This window comes from Salmo trutta, chromosome 5, assembly GCF_901001165.1.
Source record: "Salmo trutta chromosome 5, fSalTru1.1, whole genome shotgun sequence".
In the NCBI taxonomy this organism is placed as follows: domain Eukaryota; kingdom Metazoa; phylum Chordata; class Actinopteri; order Salmoniformes; family Salmonidae; genus Salmo; species Salmo trutta.
Genome location: NC_042961.1, coordinates 13,083,095 through 13,098,607, shown reverse-complemented (window position 1 = coordinate 13,098,607; position 15,513 = coordinate 13,083,095). Strand labels below are relative to the sequence as shown.

The window sequence follows — 15,513 nt, the reverse complement described above, 5'->3', positions numbered from 1 at the left end:
CACCAAGACAGTTGTGAAGAGGGCACGGCTAAACCTATTCCCCCTCAGGAGAGTGAAAAGATTTGTTTCAAGATTTTGTCCTCAGATCCTCAAAAGGTTCTATAGCTGCACCATCGACAGCATCCTGACTGGTTGCATCACTGCCTGGTATGGCAACTGCTCGGCATCTGACCGCAAGACACTACAGAGGGTAGTGCATACGGCCCAGTACATCACTGGGGCCAAGCTTCCTGCCATCCAGGACCTCTATACCAGGCGGTGTCAGAGGAAGGCCCTAAAAATTGTCAAAGACTCCAGCCACCCTAGTCATAGACTGTTCTCTCTGCTACCGCACGGCAAGTGGTACCGGAATACCAAGTCTAAGTCCAAGAGGCTTCTAAACAGCTTCTACCCCCAATCCATAAGACTACTGAACATCTAATCAAATGGCTACCCAGACTACTTGCATTGCCCCCCCTCTTTTACCCTGCTGCTACTCTCTGTTATTATCTATGCATAAGTCACTTTAATAACTCTACCTACATGTATATATTACCTCAATTACCTCGACTAAATGGTGCCCCAGCACATTGACTCTGTACCGGTACCCCCTGTACACAGCCTCGCTATTGTTATTTTACTGCTGCTCTTTAATTATTTTTTACTTTATTTCTTCTTTTTTTTAGGTATTTTTCTTAAAACTGCATTGTTTGTTAAAGGCTTGTAAGTAAGCATTTCACTGTAAGGTCTACAACTGTTGTGTTCAGTGCTTGTGACAAATAAAATTTGAGTTGATTTAAAATTATGTTTTTTTTTCTCAATATCCCTGTAAAGGTCAAATTAGAATCATCTTTTTATATCCCTTGAAATAGAGTTTCAATATTTCCCTCTATAATTCTGTAGTGTTTATCTGTATTATGCGTGCGCGTTGGTGTGTGTATGAGTGTGCACATGTTTGTGTTATTCTGTCTGGGCAGGGGAGGTATCTCTTCTAACACTTACTGGCCATGGCTGTCCTTGGGCGAGAGAGCCTGTAATGTTCTGTTCTCTATCCTATCAGTGAGATTAACAGACAGGCCATGAATGGTGGTCGGAAAGGACTGTGATGTATTTTACTGAGACACAGGAGCTGAATTGAAATAAAGGCTACCACCTGTATGCTAAGTCACACCAGCAGTCTGACAGGAGATGTGTCCAAGCCTTGGTGTTGTTTACAGCGTTACTGTAATTGTGTTTTTAAAGATGCTCCTTGCAATCAGATTGAGGCTGTGGATGTATCACATGATGGTATGTTGTGCTGCGCTACTGTTCTGGCAATTTGCAAGATCAGAGGACTATGTTTTTGTAATGGACACTTCATGGTGACTTTAATCTTCAAAAGCTAAATTGCTTGTGTAGCGTAACTGGGGAAAGAATTGCAAAGGTTAAACACAAAACGTATGACTAGAAATTGTTTACAAACAATATCGTTTGACTAGAAAAGTGAGTAATCTTTTTAACAGCCAGTCCACTAACAGTAATTGTGAAAACTGTTCTGTTAGCCTCACCTGCTGTATATTGTAGTAATCTATCTCCTCTGTGTTCTCCCCAGAATATGCCAGGACTTCATGATGAGCTCCAACAGCACAGACCCTGGCCTCTACCTGACCATCAGCTCCCCAGGAATGGGCATCATCTACCCAGACACCAACACTCTCCACAGGGACCCCTGGCCAGAGCTAACCAGCCTGGATGACAAGGACTCCTTCCTCAGTGGCCTCGTCAACCTCACAGGCTCGCTCAATGAGACGGTGACCTCTCTGACCTACGACCCTCTGGGGGGTCACACAGTGTGGCAGGTGGTTCTCATTGTCTTCCTCACTTGCCTCCTGTCCCTGGTCACCATCATTGGCAACATCCTGGTGGTGGTATCCTTCAAGGTCAACCGCCAGCTCAAGACTGTCAACAACTACTTCCTGCTCAGCTTGGCCGTGGCTGACCTCATCATCGGGGTCATCTCCATGAACCTTTACACCACCTACATCATCATGGGCCAGTGGGCCCTGGGCAACTGGGCCTGTGACCTGTGGCTGGCTATTGACTATGTGGCCAGTAACGCATCCGTCATGAACTTGCTAGTCATCAGCTTTGACCGTTACTTCTCCATCACCCGGCCCCTCACCTACCGCGCCAAGCGGACCACACGGCGGGCTGTCCTGATGATTGGCCTGGCCTGGTTCGTGTCCCTGGTCCTTTGGGCCCCAGCCATCCTGTTCTGGCAGTACTTTGTGGGGGAGCGCACAGTGCCCCATGATAAGTGCTACATCCAGTTCCTCTCAGAGCCCATCATTACATTCTGCACGGCCATGGCTGCCTTCTACCTGCCTGTCACTATTATGAGTGTGCTCTACTGGCGTATCTACAGGGAGACACAGAACCGCGCGCAGGAGCTGGCTGGCCTGCAGGGCTCAGGGAGCCGAGGCAGGGGAGGGGAGAGGGCTCACTTCGTCCACCACCAGGCTGGTAGTGCCAGGAGCTGCAGCAGCTACGAGCTGACCCAGTCCTCCCAGAGAAAGAGCCCCGGCCGGGCGCTGGCCGCACGCTTCCACTGCTGGCCCATGATGCGCTCCTGGAGGCCTGGCAGCACCCGGCCCGGGGAGGGGGACGCTGACCACAGCAGCAGCGACAGCTGGAACAACAACAATGCCAGGCTGTCAGTGGACCACTCAGGCTCGTCTGAGGACGAGGAGGGAAACGGTAGAGGGATGATGCCTCAAGACCACGCCATCTTCTCCATAGTCCTCAACCTGCCAGGGATGAAGGCAGCCGTAAACTCCCACCTCACCTCCTGCGAGGACCTGGACCTAGCCTCAGAAGAGGACCCCTTAAGGGGGGAGGAGGACAGCCGGGATGGCCTCTCTACCACCACCACTACTACCACTCCTGATGGGGCCAACACAGACAACAGCAGCTACCACCAACGCTTCCCCTCCCGGATATCCAAAGTCCAGTCCATGCCTGCCCTCCAGGCCACCAGAGTGGGGCCGCTCTCTGGCTCCTCTGCCACCACCACCAAATCACCCTCGGCGCCCATCTCCTTCAAAGACGCAGCTCTAGCCAAGAGATTCGCCTCCAGGGCGCGGACACAGATCACCAAGCGCAAGCGCATGTCTCTGGTGAAGGAGAAGAAGGCGGCACAGACCCTCAGCGCCATCCTGTTTGCCTTCATCATCACATGGACACCCTACAACATCATGGTGCTAGTCAACACCTTCTGTAAAGACTGCATCCCCGAGGCTCTGTGGGCGCTGGGCTACTGGCTGTGCTACGTCAACAGCACCGTCAACCCCATGTGCTACGCTCTGTGCAACAAGACCTTCCGCACCACCTTCAAGATGATACTTCTCTGTCGCTGGGACCAGCGCAAGCGGCGGAGGAAGCAGCAGTTCCAGGAACGGCAGTCCGTAGTGTTCCACAGGAGAATTCCTAAAGACTCAACGTAGAGGGATATAGACCCAGTGGGAATCTGGTGATGACGACGATGATGATGATGTTAATGATGATGAGTCTGGGATCTAACAGGACAGTGGATGGATGAGGCATCCTAAAGGTTCTGTCTGTGGTTTTTAACTGCACAGAGATTCCCAGGGAGGCGGCCATGTTGTTGCTGTGGTGTCTAATGTTCTCTGTGGAGCCACGACCTCCACAGTGACATATTCCTCTGTTTCTTCAAGAGAGCTCCCGTGGTGAAAGCTTCCTCTAGATTGTTCCAGTTCTCAGCATTTCAGAGAAGTGCAGCTGAAAGGACTGACAGTGAAAACCAATTGAACAAGGGCTTAAAATGCAATGAGGGGACAATTCAAAGTGCAATTGATATCTAGGGAGATAATATGATATAATATGTGTTATGGATTTGGGGTTTTCCATTTCTTACCATTTCCTTCTCAGTGGTAGAGCTGTATCGTACAGAGCAGTTGGGGTTTTCTAAGTAAACTGTACATCTGTTATATCGCATTGAAAGCCAAGGCCAAAACATTGTGCGTCAATAGACTGCATCGTATTGATTTTGAACTCCTTTTTGGCTAACTGAGCTAGATTGTTTTGTTATTTTTTACTCTGACTTCTGTACATTGCCTTCAACTTGGTTATAGCTTTCTTGTGTCTTATAAAATGAGAGAATTTAAAACAAAACGGTGTCCTATTTGTGACAACCGGTGTTTCAAAGTTGATGGTTATTTTTGTGTAATAAATTGGTCTATAGATTTTCGTCTATAGATTGTGAGCCAGTCTGAAAATATTTCTGAGTACCTCAGTGAGCTGGTATTGTGTTCAATGTGAGTTGTGGTTTACATGCTGGAGACAGTAAGTGCATCAATTTATTCAATTGTTGTTAATGTACCTGAGGTTTTTGAGTAATGGTAATATGATATTTCTTACTTGATACCTAATGATTAATTGTACGCTGAAGAGATCAGTCATTATGAATTGTAATGTTTTGATTATTGGATAATATTTGAAAAGGTTTCTCCATTTCTTCTCACTGGCTGTCCAAATGTAATTCCCTAAGTAAAAGATTGGTCTGTGGTCTCTAGATGAAGTCTCTAGCTCCTAGAGGATTTAGCAGTGCCACAGCAGCATCTGCTGGATGAATAGAATTCTACACTCTAGTAACTTCCAGCTTACTTCCACCAGGGAAATGCTGTTGTGGGTCCATAAGACAGTGGGAGATTCAGTTTTGGATCAAAGTCTGTCCTCTACTCCGCCGTCCTCCTCTCCTCGGTGACACGGACACCGAAAAGTGGTTGGAGAGTTTCAGTTCAGAGGATGCTCAGCTGCATCCTTACACGGAAGAGTTTTGAAATCTGCCACACCCCCTTTGAAACAGCAGTTGTTTTCTCAGAGGAGAAAAGCATGCACACATTTAAAAAAGGATGTGTTACTAATCCTTTTATATATAAAATGTCTAGTTCAACTCGCTACATGTTTAACACTTTACACTGGTATTTTGGGATGACACCTCTGTAAATATAATTTGCATGATGATGCGTTAGAGAGAGGAGAGTCTCATTTCATATAAGCGTCATGTTTCTACATTCTCTTCTTGCCTCCTCGCCTCAATTCTCCATGAGCTTTTTCTAAAGGAGGTGAGGAGAGGACAGAATAGAGGAATCTAGGAAATCCAACAGAGATTCTCCCATAGAATCCCATAGCTGAGAATAGGTATGAAACTTAACAGAAAATGGTTAGACTAACTTAGCCCTGCTACATGTGGCATATGGATGGTTAGACTAGCTTAGGCCTGCTACATATGGCATATGGATGGTTAGACAAGCTTAGCCCTGCTACATATGGCATATGGATGGTTAGACTAGCTTAGCCCTGCTACATATGGCATATGGATGGTTAGACTAGCTTAGCCCTGCTACATATGGCATATGGATGGTTAGACTAGCTTAGCCCTGCTACATATGGCATATGGATGGTTAGACTAGCTTAGCCCTGCTACCTATGGCATATGGAGCTGAAAAGTGGTGCTCTTTTCATCTTACGTCACAAAGCCAGTGATTTCCAAAATTGAACATTTCCGTCAGTTGTACATCAAGTTATTTGACCGTGCAAACAGTGTGATTTAAGGTGATTTGTCTACATGTTTTTAATAATACCCAGTGCTAAAACAATGGAATAGCTCAATTTTATGTATTGTCAGACTATGTGATGCACCATGCTTCAGGCCTGAACCGGATGAATACCGTTCTAAAAAGAAAATAATAACAAACCGGCTTTTTTTTGTTTATGGATTTTGCTGTTTAAGTGTATGTATTACACTGAGGTTTGTAAATGGATAGTGAAAGCAAATAACATACGTGTACCACAGGCATGTTGAGTGATGACTATGTGATATTGAGAAGAATGGCAGAATGCTACCGTGTGGGGTAACACTTTATAATAATGTTCAGACAGGAACATTATTATAAAGTGTCACCCAGTGGGGTATGTAAGCCAGATAAAGATGAAAAATGAGAGAAAATATTCAGTGTCTGAACTGCCAACGGATATTTCTTCTACTTTCAAAACCATGTGATACAGTGTTACTATACTCCTGATAAAGTGAGGTGTTTGTTTGGGATGTGAACTACAGTACCTGAAGTAAGATCAAATTAATAGCAAACTATAACTTTTATTGTTTTTTTGTTACATTTCAAGTATGCTAATCGTACCCATGTTTTAAGTGAATAAACAAAAATATTTTTATTGACAGATATGGTCTGTATCATATTTACAGCTCAAAAACATTTTAATTTGAATGTTTTATGAAATAATTGTATTCCTCCAGTGTCTAAGTGATATTTGCAATCACACAATAATGAAGAAGACGCCGATGCAGTGCAGTACCGTAGGCCTACTGTACAGTTTACAGTATAAAGATCACTTTGTACAGATGATGATGGATTTTTTTCGGGAACAAGTATCTCTAATGTTTTATCAGATTAGTAGGAGCATACCAGTTAATACACTGTAGATGGTCATCAATAGTATCTCCAGTAACAATATGAATCAGCACAATTTAGTGGGAGAAGCAGCTACCTAACAGATTCACTTTCACACAGGAACACTTTCCACATTGTCAAAATGGAACACTTTCCGTAGGCCTAACACTCAACAAACACTTAGATGTAGTTTAATAAGTATGCATAATGTGTTTTGCTTCTGAACATCCTTGCATTGCATTTTGTTATGTTGAAATTCTTCATTGGTCTTCATGGGAACCATGCATGCTCCTCCAGAGCGCAAATCTTTTGTGAACGCTTCTGCCACAGCGCACTCAACCACCATAATCGTCTGCAGGAGGCTGAGGAGACTGTTGAGGCAGTGAACTCAAAGTGGGCCTCTCTGTGGAAGACCAAGCAGAGGCTGCAGGGAGAGGTGGAGGACCTCATGATTGATGTGCAGAGGGCCAACGCCTAGGCCGCCAACCTCGACAAGAAGCAGAGGAACTTTGATAAGATCCTGGCAGAGTGGAAGCAAAAGTTTGAGGAGTGCCAAGCTGAGCTGGAAGGAGCTCAGAAGGATTCTTGCTCTCTCAACACTGAGCTCTTCAAGATGAAGAACTCCTATGAGTAGGATCAGCTGGAGACCCTGAAATGTCCCCTAAAAATCTCCTTATTATAAACCAATGTTGTGTTTGTGTGTGCAGAGGAGATCGCTGACTTGACTGAACAGAACGGAGATACTGGCAAGATCATCCATGAGCCGGAGAAAGCAAAGAAGACTATGTAGACAGAGAAGTGAGATCCAGACTGCTCTGGAGGAGGCTGAGGTAGAGCCCACTGCTGTTCCATAAGTCCTTCAGGACTCCAGACTGACCTGGTGGCAGTGCAGGGAGAGGTGGACGACATCATCCAGGAGGCCAGGAACGTAGAGGAGAAGACCAAGAAGACTGTGGAAACTGAGAAGTCTGAGATCCAGACCGCTCTGGAGGAGGCTGAGGTAGAGCCCACTGCTGTTCCATAAGTATAAACACATTAAAGTGTTACAGGTTGAAAATGCTGTATGAACACATTTAAACGACTACTTTGCTTTGTCCATTCAGGGTAAGCTAGAGTATGAGGAGTCCAATATCCTGCAGCTGGAGCTGAACCACATCAAAAGAGAGGTGGACAGGAAGCTGGCGGAGAAGGACGAGGAGATGGAGCAGATTAAGAGTGAGGTGGACAGGAAGCTGGCGGAGAAGGACGAGGAGATGGAGAAGATAAAGCGAAAGAGCCAGAGGTTTGGCAGAGTCCATGCAGAGCACTCTGGACTCTGAGGTACATAGCAGAAATGATGCCATGAGAGTGAAGAAGAAGATGGAGGGAGACATGAACAAGATAGATATCCAGCTGAGCCACTCCAACAGGAAGACCACCAAGGCCCAGAAACAGCTAAGGAATGTATATTGACAGCTCAAGGTACAAAAGCCATGACATCAGGTTAAAAAAACTGAAAAATATTCAGGGAATTGTCTTGATCAGTAGCAAATAATGACTTTCTTGACTTAAATCATTTTATTCTGCGAGTAGCGTACAGTGTCAGTCCACAAATAATGGTTTGGCCAGTTGCTCGAGGGTCTTCCTTGAGTTCTGTGAGTTTTCTAGAATGCACTGCGGTCCCTATATGTCGATGTCCCAGCATGCCACTGAAGACATGAAGGAGCAGGCCGCCATGGTTGACCGCAGGAACTCTCTGATGGTGGCTGAGATTGAGGAACTGACAGTTGTTCTGGAGCAGACAGAGAGAGGCCGCAAAGTGGGCGAGCACAAGCTGGTAGACGCCAACAAGCGTGTGGGACCTCTGCACTCCCAGCTAACAAGAGTCAAAAGGCATTTCCAGTTCCCATCATGTGACTTGTACATTATGTTCTCTTGAGATTCTCTTGAGGTTCAAATCAAATCAAATGTATTTATATAGCCCTTCTTACATCAGCTGATATCTCAAAGTGCTGTACAGAAACCCGGCCTAAAACCCCAAACACCAAGCAATGCAGGTGTAGAAGCACGGTGGCTAGGAAAAACTCCCTAGAAAGGCCAAAACCCAGGAAGAAACCTAGAGAGGAACCATGCTATGAGGGGTGGCCAGTCCTCTTCTGGCTGTGCCGGGTGGAGATTACAACAGAACATGGCCAAGATGTTCAAATGTTCATAAATGACCAGCATGGTCAAATAATAATAATCACAGTAGTTGTCCAGGGTGCAACAGGTCAGCACCTCAGGAGTAAATGTCAGTTGGCTTTTCATAGCCGATCATTGAGAGTATGTCTACCGCTCCTGCTGTCTCTAGAGAGTTGAAAACAGCAGGTCTGGGACAGGTAGCACGTCCGGGGAACAGGTCAGTGTTCCATAGCCACAGGCAGAACAGTTGAAAATGGAGCAGCAGCACGGCCAGGTGGACTGGGGACAGCAAGGAGTCATCATGCCAGGTAGTCCTGAGGCATGGTCCTAGGGCTCAGGTCCCCCAAGAGAGAGAAAGAAACAAAGAAAGAAAGAGAGAATTAGAGAGAGCATACTTAAATTCACACAGGACACTGGAGAAATACTCCAGGTATAACAGACTGATCCTAGCCCCCCGACACATAAACTACTGCAGCATAAATACTGGAGGCTGAGACAGGAGGGGTCAGGAGACACTGTGGCCCCATCCGATGATACCCCCGGACAGGGCCAAACAGGCAGTATATAACCCAACCCACTTTGCCAAAGCACAGCCCCCACACCACTAGAGGGATATCTTCAACCACCAACTTACCATCCTGAGACAAGGCCGAGTATAGCCCACAAAGATCTCCGCCACGGCACAACACAAGGGGGGGCGCCAACCCAGACAGGAAGACCCTGTCAGTGACTCAACCCACTCAAGTGACGCACCCCTCCTAGGGACGGCATGGAAGAGCACCAGTAAGCCAGTGACTCGGCCCCTGTAATAGGGTTAGAGGCAGATAATCCCAGTGGAGAGAGGGGAACCAGCTAGGCAGAGACAGCCAAGGGCGGTTCGTTGCTCCAGTGCCTTTCCGTTCACCTTCACACTCCTGGGCCAGACTACACTCATTCATAGGCCCTACTGAAGAGATGAGTCTTCAATTAAGACTTAAAGGTTGAGACCGAGTCTGCGTCTCTCACATGGGTAGGCAGACGATTCCATGAAAATTGAGCTCTATAGGAGAAAGACCTTCCTCCAGCTGTTTGCTTAGAAATTCTAGGGACAATTAGGAGGCCTGCGTCTTGTGACCGTAGCGTACGTGTAGGTATGTACGGCATCGGAAAGATAGGTAGGAGCAAGCCCATGTAATGCTTTGTAGGTTAGCAGTAAAACCTTGAAATCAGCCCTTGCCTTAACAGGAAGCCAGTGTATGTTGGCTAGCACTGGAGTAATATGATACAATTTTGGGGTTCTGGTCAGGATTCTAGTAGCCGTATTTAGCACTAACTGAAGTTTATTTAGTGCTTTATCCGGGTAGCCGGAAAGTAGAGCATTGCAGTAGTCTAACCTAGAAGTAACAAAAGCATGGATGAATTTTTCTGCATCAATTTTGGACAGAAAGTTTCTGATCTTTGCAATGTTACGCAGATGGAAAAAAGCTGTCCTTGAAACAATCTTGATATGTTCGTCAAAAGAGAGATCAGGGTCCAGAGTAACGGCGAGGTCCTTCACAGTTTTATTTGAGACGACTGTACAACCATCAAGATTAATTGTCAGATTCAACAGAAGATCTCTTTGTTTCTTGGGACCTAGAACAAGCATCTCTGTTTTGTCCGAGTTTAAAAGTAGAAAGTTTGCAGCCATCCACTTCCTTATGTCTGAAACACAGGCTTCCAACGAGGGCAATTTTGGGGCTTCACCATGTTTCATTGAAATGTACAGCTGTGTGTCATCCGCATAGCAGTGAAAGTTAACATTATGTTTTCGCAATGACATCCCTAAGAGGTAAAATGTATAGTGAAAACAATAGTGGTCCTAAAACGGAACCTTGAGGAACACCGAAATCTACAGTTGATTTGTCAGAGATCAAAACATTCACAGAGACAAACTGATATCTTTCCGACAGATAAGATCTAAACCAGGCCAGAACTTGTCAAGGTAGACCAATTTGAGTTTCCAATCTCTCCAAAAGAATGTGGTGATTGATGGTATCAAAAGCAGCGCTAAGGTCTAGGAGCATGAGGACAGATGCAGAGCCTCGGTCTGACGCCATTAAAAGGTAATTTACCACCTTCACAAGTGCAGTCTCAGTGCTATGATGGGGTCTAAAACCAGACTGAAGCATTTCGTATACATTGTTTGTCTTCAGGAAGGCAGGGAGTTGCTGCAACAGCTTTTTCAAAAAAAATTGACAGGAATGGGAGATTCGATATAGGCCGATAGTTTTTATATTTTCTGGGTCAAGGTTTGGCTTTTTCAAGAGAGGCTTTATTACTGCCACTTTTAGTGAATTTGGTACACATCCGGTGGATAGAGAGCCATTTATTATGTTCAACATAAGAGGGCCAAGCACAGGAAGCAGCTCTTTCAGTAGTTTAGTTGGAATAGGGTCCAGTATGCAGCTTGAAGGTTTAGAGGCCATGATTATTTTCATCATTGTGTCAAGAGATATAGTACTTAAACACTTGAGTGTCTCCCTTGATCCTAGGTCCTGGCAGAGTTGTGCAGACTCAGGACAACTGAGCTTTGGAGGAATTCGTAGATTTAAAGAGGAGTCCATAATTTGCTTTCTAATGATCATGATCTTTTCCTTAAAGAAGTTCATGAATTTATTACTGCTGAAGTGAAAGCCATCCTCTCTTGGGGAAGGCTGCTTTTTAGTTAGCTTTGCGACAGTATCAAAAAGAAATTTCGGATTGTTCTTATTTTCCTCAATTAGGTTTGAATAATAGAATGATCGAGCAGCAGTGAGGGTTCTTCGATACTGCACGGTACTGTCTTTCCAAGCTAGTCGGAAGACTTCCAGTTTGGTGTGGCGCCATTTCCGTTCCAATTTTCTGGAAGCTTGCTTCAGAGCTCGGGTATTTTCTGTATACCAGGAGCTAGTTTCTTATGACAAATGTTTTTAGTTTTTAGGGGTGCAACTGCATCTAGGGTATTGTGCAAGGTTAAATTGAGTTCCTCATTTAGGTGGTTAACTGATTTTTGTCCTCTGACGTCCTTGGGTAGGCAGAGGGAGTCTGGAAGGGCATCAAGGAATCTTTGGGTTGTCTGAGAATTTATAGCACGACTTTTGATGCTCCTTGGTTGGGGTCTGAGCACATTATATGTTGCGATTGCAAACGTAATAAAATGGTGGTCCGATAGTTATGAGGAAAAATATTAAGATCCACAACATTTATTCCATGGGACAAAACTAGGTCCAGAGTATGACTGTGGCAGTGAGTAGGTCCGGAGACATGTTGGACAAAACCCACTGAGTCGATCATGGCTACGAAAGCCTTTTGGAATGGGTCTGTGGACTTTTCCATGTGAATATTAAAGTCACCAAAAATTTGAATTTTATCTGCTATGACTACAAGGTCCGATAGGAATTCAGGGAACTCAGTGAGGAACGCTGTATATAGCCCAGGAGGCCTGTAAACAGTAGCTATAAAAAGTGATTGAGTAGGCTGCATAGATTTCATGACTAGAAGCTCAAAAGACGAAAACGTCAGGGTTTTTTTTGTAAATTGAAATTTGCTATCGTAAATGTTAGCAGCACCTCTTTATTCTAGTGAGATTGCTAAGGCGAACACCGCCATGTTTAGTTTTGCCCAACCTAGGTCGAGGCACAGACACGGTCTCAATGGGAATAGCTGAGCTTACTACACTGACTGTGCTAGTGGCAGACTTCACTAAGCTGGCAGGCTGGCTAACAGCCTGCTGCCTGGCCTGCACCCTATTTCATTGTGGAGCTAAGGGAGTTAGATCTTATTCGTAGATAAGATTAGAGCACCCCTCCAGCTAGGATGGTGTCCGTCACTCCTCAACAGGCCAGGCTTGGTCCTGTTTGTGGGTGAGTCTCAGAAAGAGGGACAATTATCTACAAATTCTATCTTTTTGGAGGGGCAGAAAACAGTTTTCAACCAGCGATTGAGTTGTCAACTCATCATTAATAAATTATTCCTCCTCCAGTACACCAGACTTCTGAACACCAAGAAGAAGTTGGAGACTGACCTGGTGACAGTGCAAGGAGAGGTGGATGACATCATCCAGGAGGCCAGGAACGCAGAGGAGAAGACCAAGAAGCATATCACTGATGTGAATCCTCATAACGTGGCTTGTATGGTAGTCTACAACCCCAAGCAAACATCTGAGAGGACTCCCTTCTAGAGAATGCATGTATGATGATACACAATACAATCTGATTGTCCAATTTGCATTAGAAAGTCATATTTTTTATTCTGACCTGCATGCTACCTATTGTTCCAGGCGGCCATGACGGCTGAGGAGCTTAAGAAGGAGCATGACATCAGCTCTCACCTGGAGAGAATGAAGAACCTGGGGGTCACAATCAAGGACCTGCAGCATTGTTTGGATAAGGCTGAGAACCTGGCCGGGAAGGGTGGCAAGAAACAGCCCCAGAAACTGGAGAGCAGGGGGAGTTAGCAGTGATTCTGGCATTCAGAGTTTTATGTTCAATTGTAGCACATTATATCAAAGAACATAGCATTGCTCTGGCCGGTACAGATACCAAATAATATCTTGGTGATTATGATGGTTATGATGCCAAGTATAAAAGCCAGTATATATCATTTGATTGAGTATTGATTACACCTTCTCAAACATTGTGTCCATGTCCCCTGTGCTACAGGTGGGTGAGCTTGAGACTGAGGTGGAGACCGAGCAGAGAGGAGTTGTGGATGCTGTCAAGAGAGTCCGCAAGAATGAGCGCAGAGTCAAGGAGCTCACCTACAAGGTAAGAGAAACACCCGCACACACTCTCACTCACACAAACACACACACACACATGACTTGTGGGCTTTGACTATTCTCTCACACAGACTGAGAAAGATAAGAAAGTCGTCAGCAGACTGCAGGACCTGGTGGACAAGCTGCAGTTGAAAGTGAAGACCTACAGGAGGCAGGCTGGGGAAACAGTGAGTCACAGTAGACTTGCAGTCAAATACTCACTGTATAAGGAGAATCATTACATTGTTATTATCTGGTTTCCTACCTCCTTACCTCTTCTTGTATCCTCTTCCTCTCTCTCTCTCACTTTCTCCCCCTCCAAGGAGGAACCATCCAACTCCCACATGTCTAAGTTCAGGAAGGTGCAGCATAAGCTGGATGAGGCAGAGGAGCGTTGTGACATTACTGAGACCCAGGTTAACAAGCTCATGGCCAAGGGCCGCTATGCCGGACACGAACACATTACAGATCTGCTGTTACACCTAGGCTGCATTGGAAATGGTACACTATACCCTGTATAGTGCACTCCCTTTGACCAGGACCCATAGGGCATGCGGTGCTATTTCAGACGCAGACCCAACACTCATATCCAAATATATCATCATCATCATCCTCACCACTTGATGGTTCAGTGTATACAGGTCGATATTTACCTAATAACTTTATTGGAGCATAATGACTTAGAGGTCTCTGAGAAACCTATACTTAGAGAATATTGATGCAGTTTCTAATGTTAAAGAATATAAGACAACTCTTCCTAAATGTATAAACGAAATTGAAAGCAAAGCTGAGCACAGAGGCTTACAAAGGAGTACCTTATCACATCCATTGTATTCTTTCAAGTGTTCATGTGTGGATGATGGATGAAAAGGATGATGTTGATCCCTTCTTTTCTCTTGTCACAGGCTATAGCAGCTGGAGCTGAATAAACAAGACTATCTCATTTTGTTTGTTTAATAAAAAGAAGATGTTTTTTTCATGGGGATATTCAGACCCAACATTAAACATGTGTGGCCACACTAGTCTCCTTAGTGACCCTGTGGATTTATTACACCATGACACAGTACTATACCCAGAGCTTGAATTTAAATCACACCTCAACTAACTGAGTATACTGGAGTTGAACTATTACATATAGGCTTGAGCAAAACATCCAAAATTATCTGAACAATGAAGATTGCAAATTATCCATCAATTAGTAATTGTATAATTATAAACAAGAGATCTCATCACTCATGAAAGTGGTCCTCTGTAGCTCAGTTAGTAGAGCATGCTGCTTGAAATGCCAGAAGAGTGGTTTTGATTCCCACGACCACCCATACAGGAAAATGCATGACTGCAAGTCGCTTTGGATAAAAGCAGCTGCTAAATGGCATATATTATTATATTCTATATTATGTTAAAAAAACATATTCTCTGTACAAGTTAAACATTTTTATTTATTACGTTCCAGACAGCAAACACTCTGAAATACTTGCAATGTACAGATTAAAAGACTCCAGCTTTCTGACCTCACCTTGCAATTATATGACAAATAAGTACATGTATATTACACGTTTCACCCCAGTTAAACATCAAGCGATATTGGATACAGTCATCTAAAACTATACCAAAATATGATACCGGCTGACTGACTGTATGCCCACTGCATTTCATTTTTTTTGGGGGGGCCCTTTATAATACAATTATATGTATACATACAGTGCATATCTGTAGTACGACCACATGGTTTGTATTGGAAAATGTGTTAGACATTAGCATTAGTGCTAATCATATCATAATGAAATAGTTTGCCTGTCAGCAGGCTATGTTCCTAGTAACAGCAGGATGTTGTTGTGTGTTGTGAAGGAGGAGCAGAGCGAGGGTGAGTATGACCAGGATCAGGACATGTGATGATAAGTACCACTTCTTCATGTGACCGAGGAAGAGGAGCAGCCCAGTGGAGATTACAAACACTTGATTGTGTTCCACTCAATACTGGAGAAAAAACACTCAGGAAAGGACTTTCTCTTCTCTCCTGTGGGTGTAGAGTGACTGCTATTATATATATTGAACTGAAGGTATGTATAACTTGTATTTTATTCATGTAAACTGTTTTGCAGATTTTCCTTTTGGCCCAATGTGATAATGTATTTTGTTCTATGTTGA

The 15,513-nt window shown here is 44.6% G+C and overlaps 2 protein-coding genes and 1 pseudogene across 3 annotated transcripts in view; all 3 read left to right on the top strand.

Annotated features, from left to right (window-relative positions):
* The window catches only part of LOC115193687 (muscarinic acetylcholine receptor M3-like), a 130,468-nt gene extending 124,507 nt beyond the window's left edge, over positions 1-5,961 (top strand). For both annotated transcript variants that reach the window (XM_029752593.1, XM_029752595.1), the window contains exon 3: positions 1,571-5,961. In XM_029752593.1, coding sequence (XP_029608453.1) covers positions 1,587-3,461 — 1,875 coding nt within the window. In that variant the 5' untranslated portion in view covers positions 1,571-1,586 and the 3' untranslated portion in view covers positions 3,462-5,961. The remainder of the gene's footprint in view (positions 1-1,570) is intronic.
* A 732-nt stretch (positions 5,962-6,693) lies between these two features.
* LOC115193458 (myosin heavy chain, fast skeletal muscle-like) lies at positions 6,694-14,290 on the top strand (annotated as a pseudogene).
* A 913-nt stretch (positions 14,291-15,203) lies between these two features.
* fmn2a (formin 2a) overlaps positions 15,204-15,513 on the top strand; it is a 46,235-nt gene continuing 45,925 nt past the window's right edge. The window contains exon 1 of the mRNA XM_029752143.1: positions 15,204-15,425. The gene's annotated coding sequence lies outside the window, so the exon portion shown is untranslated. The remainder of the gene's footprint in view (positions 15,426-15,513) is intronic.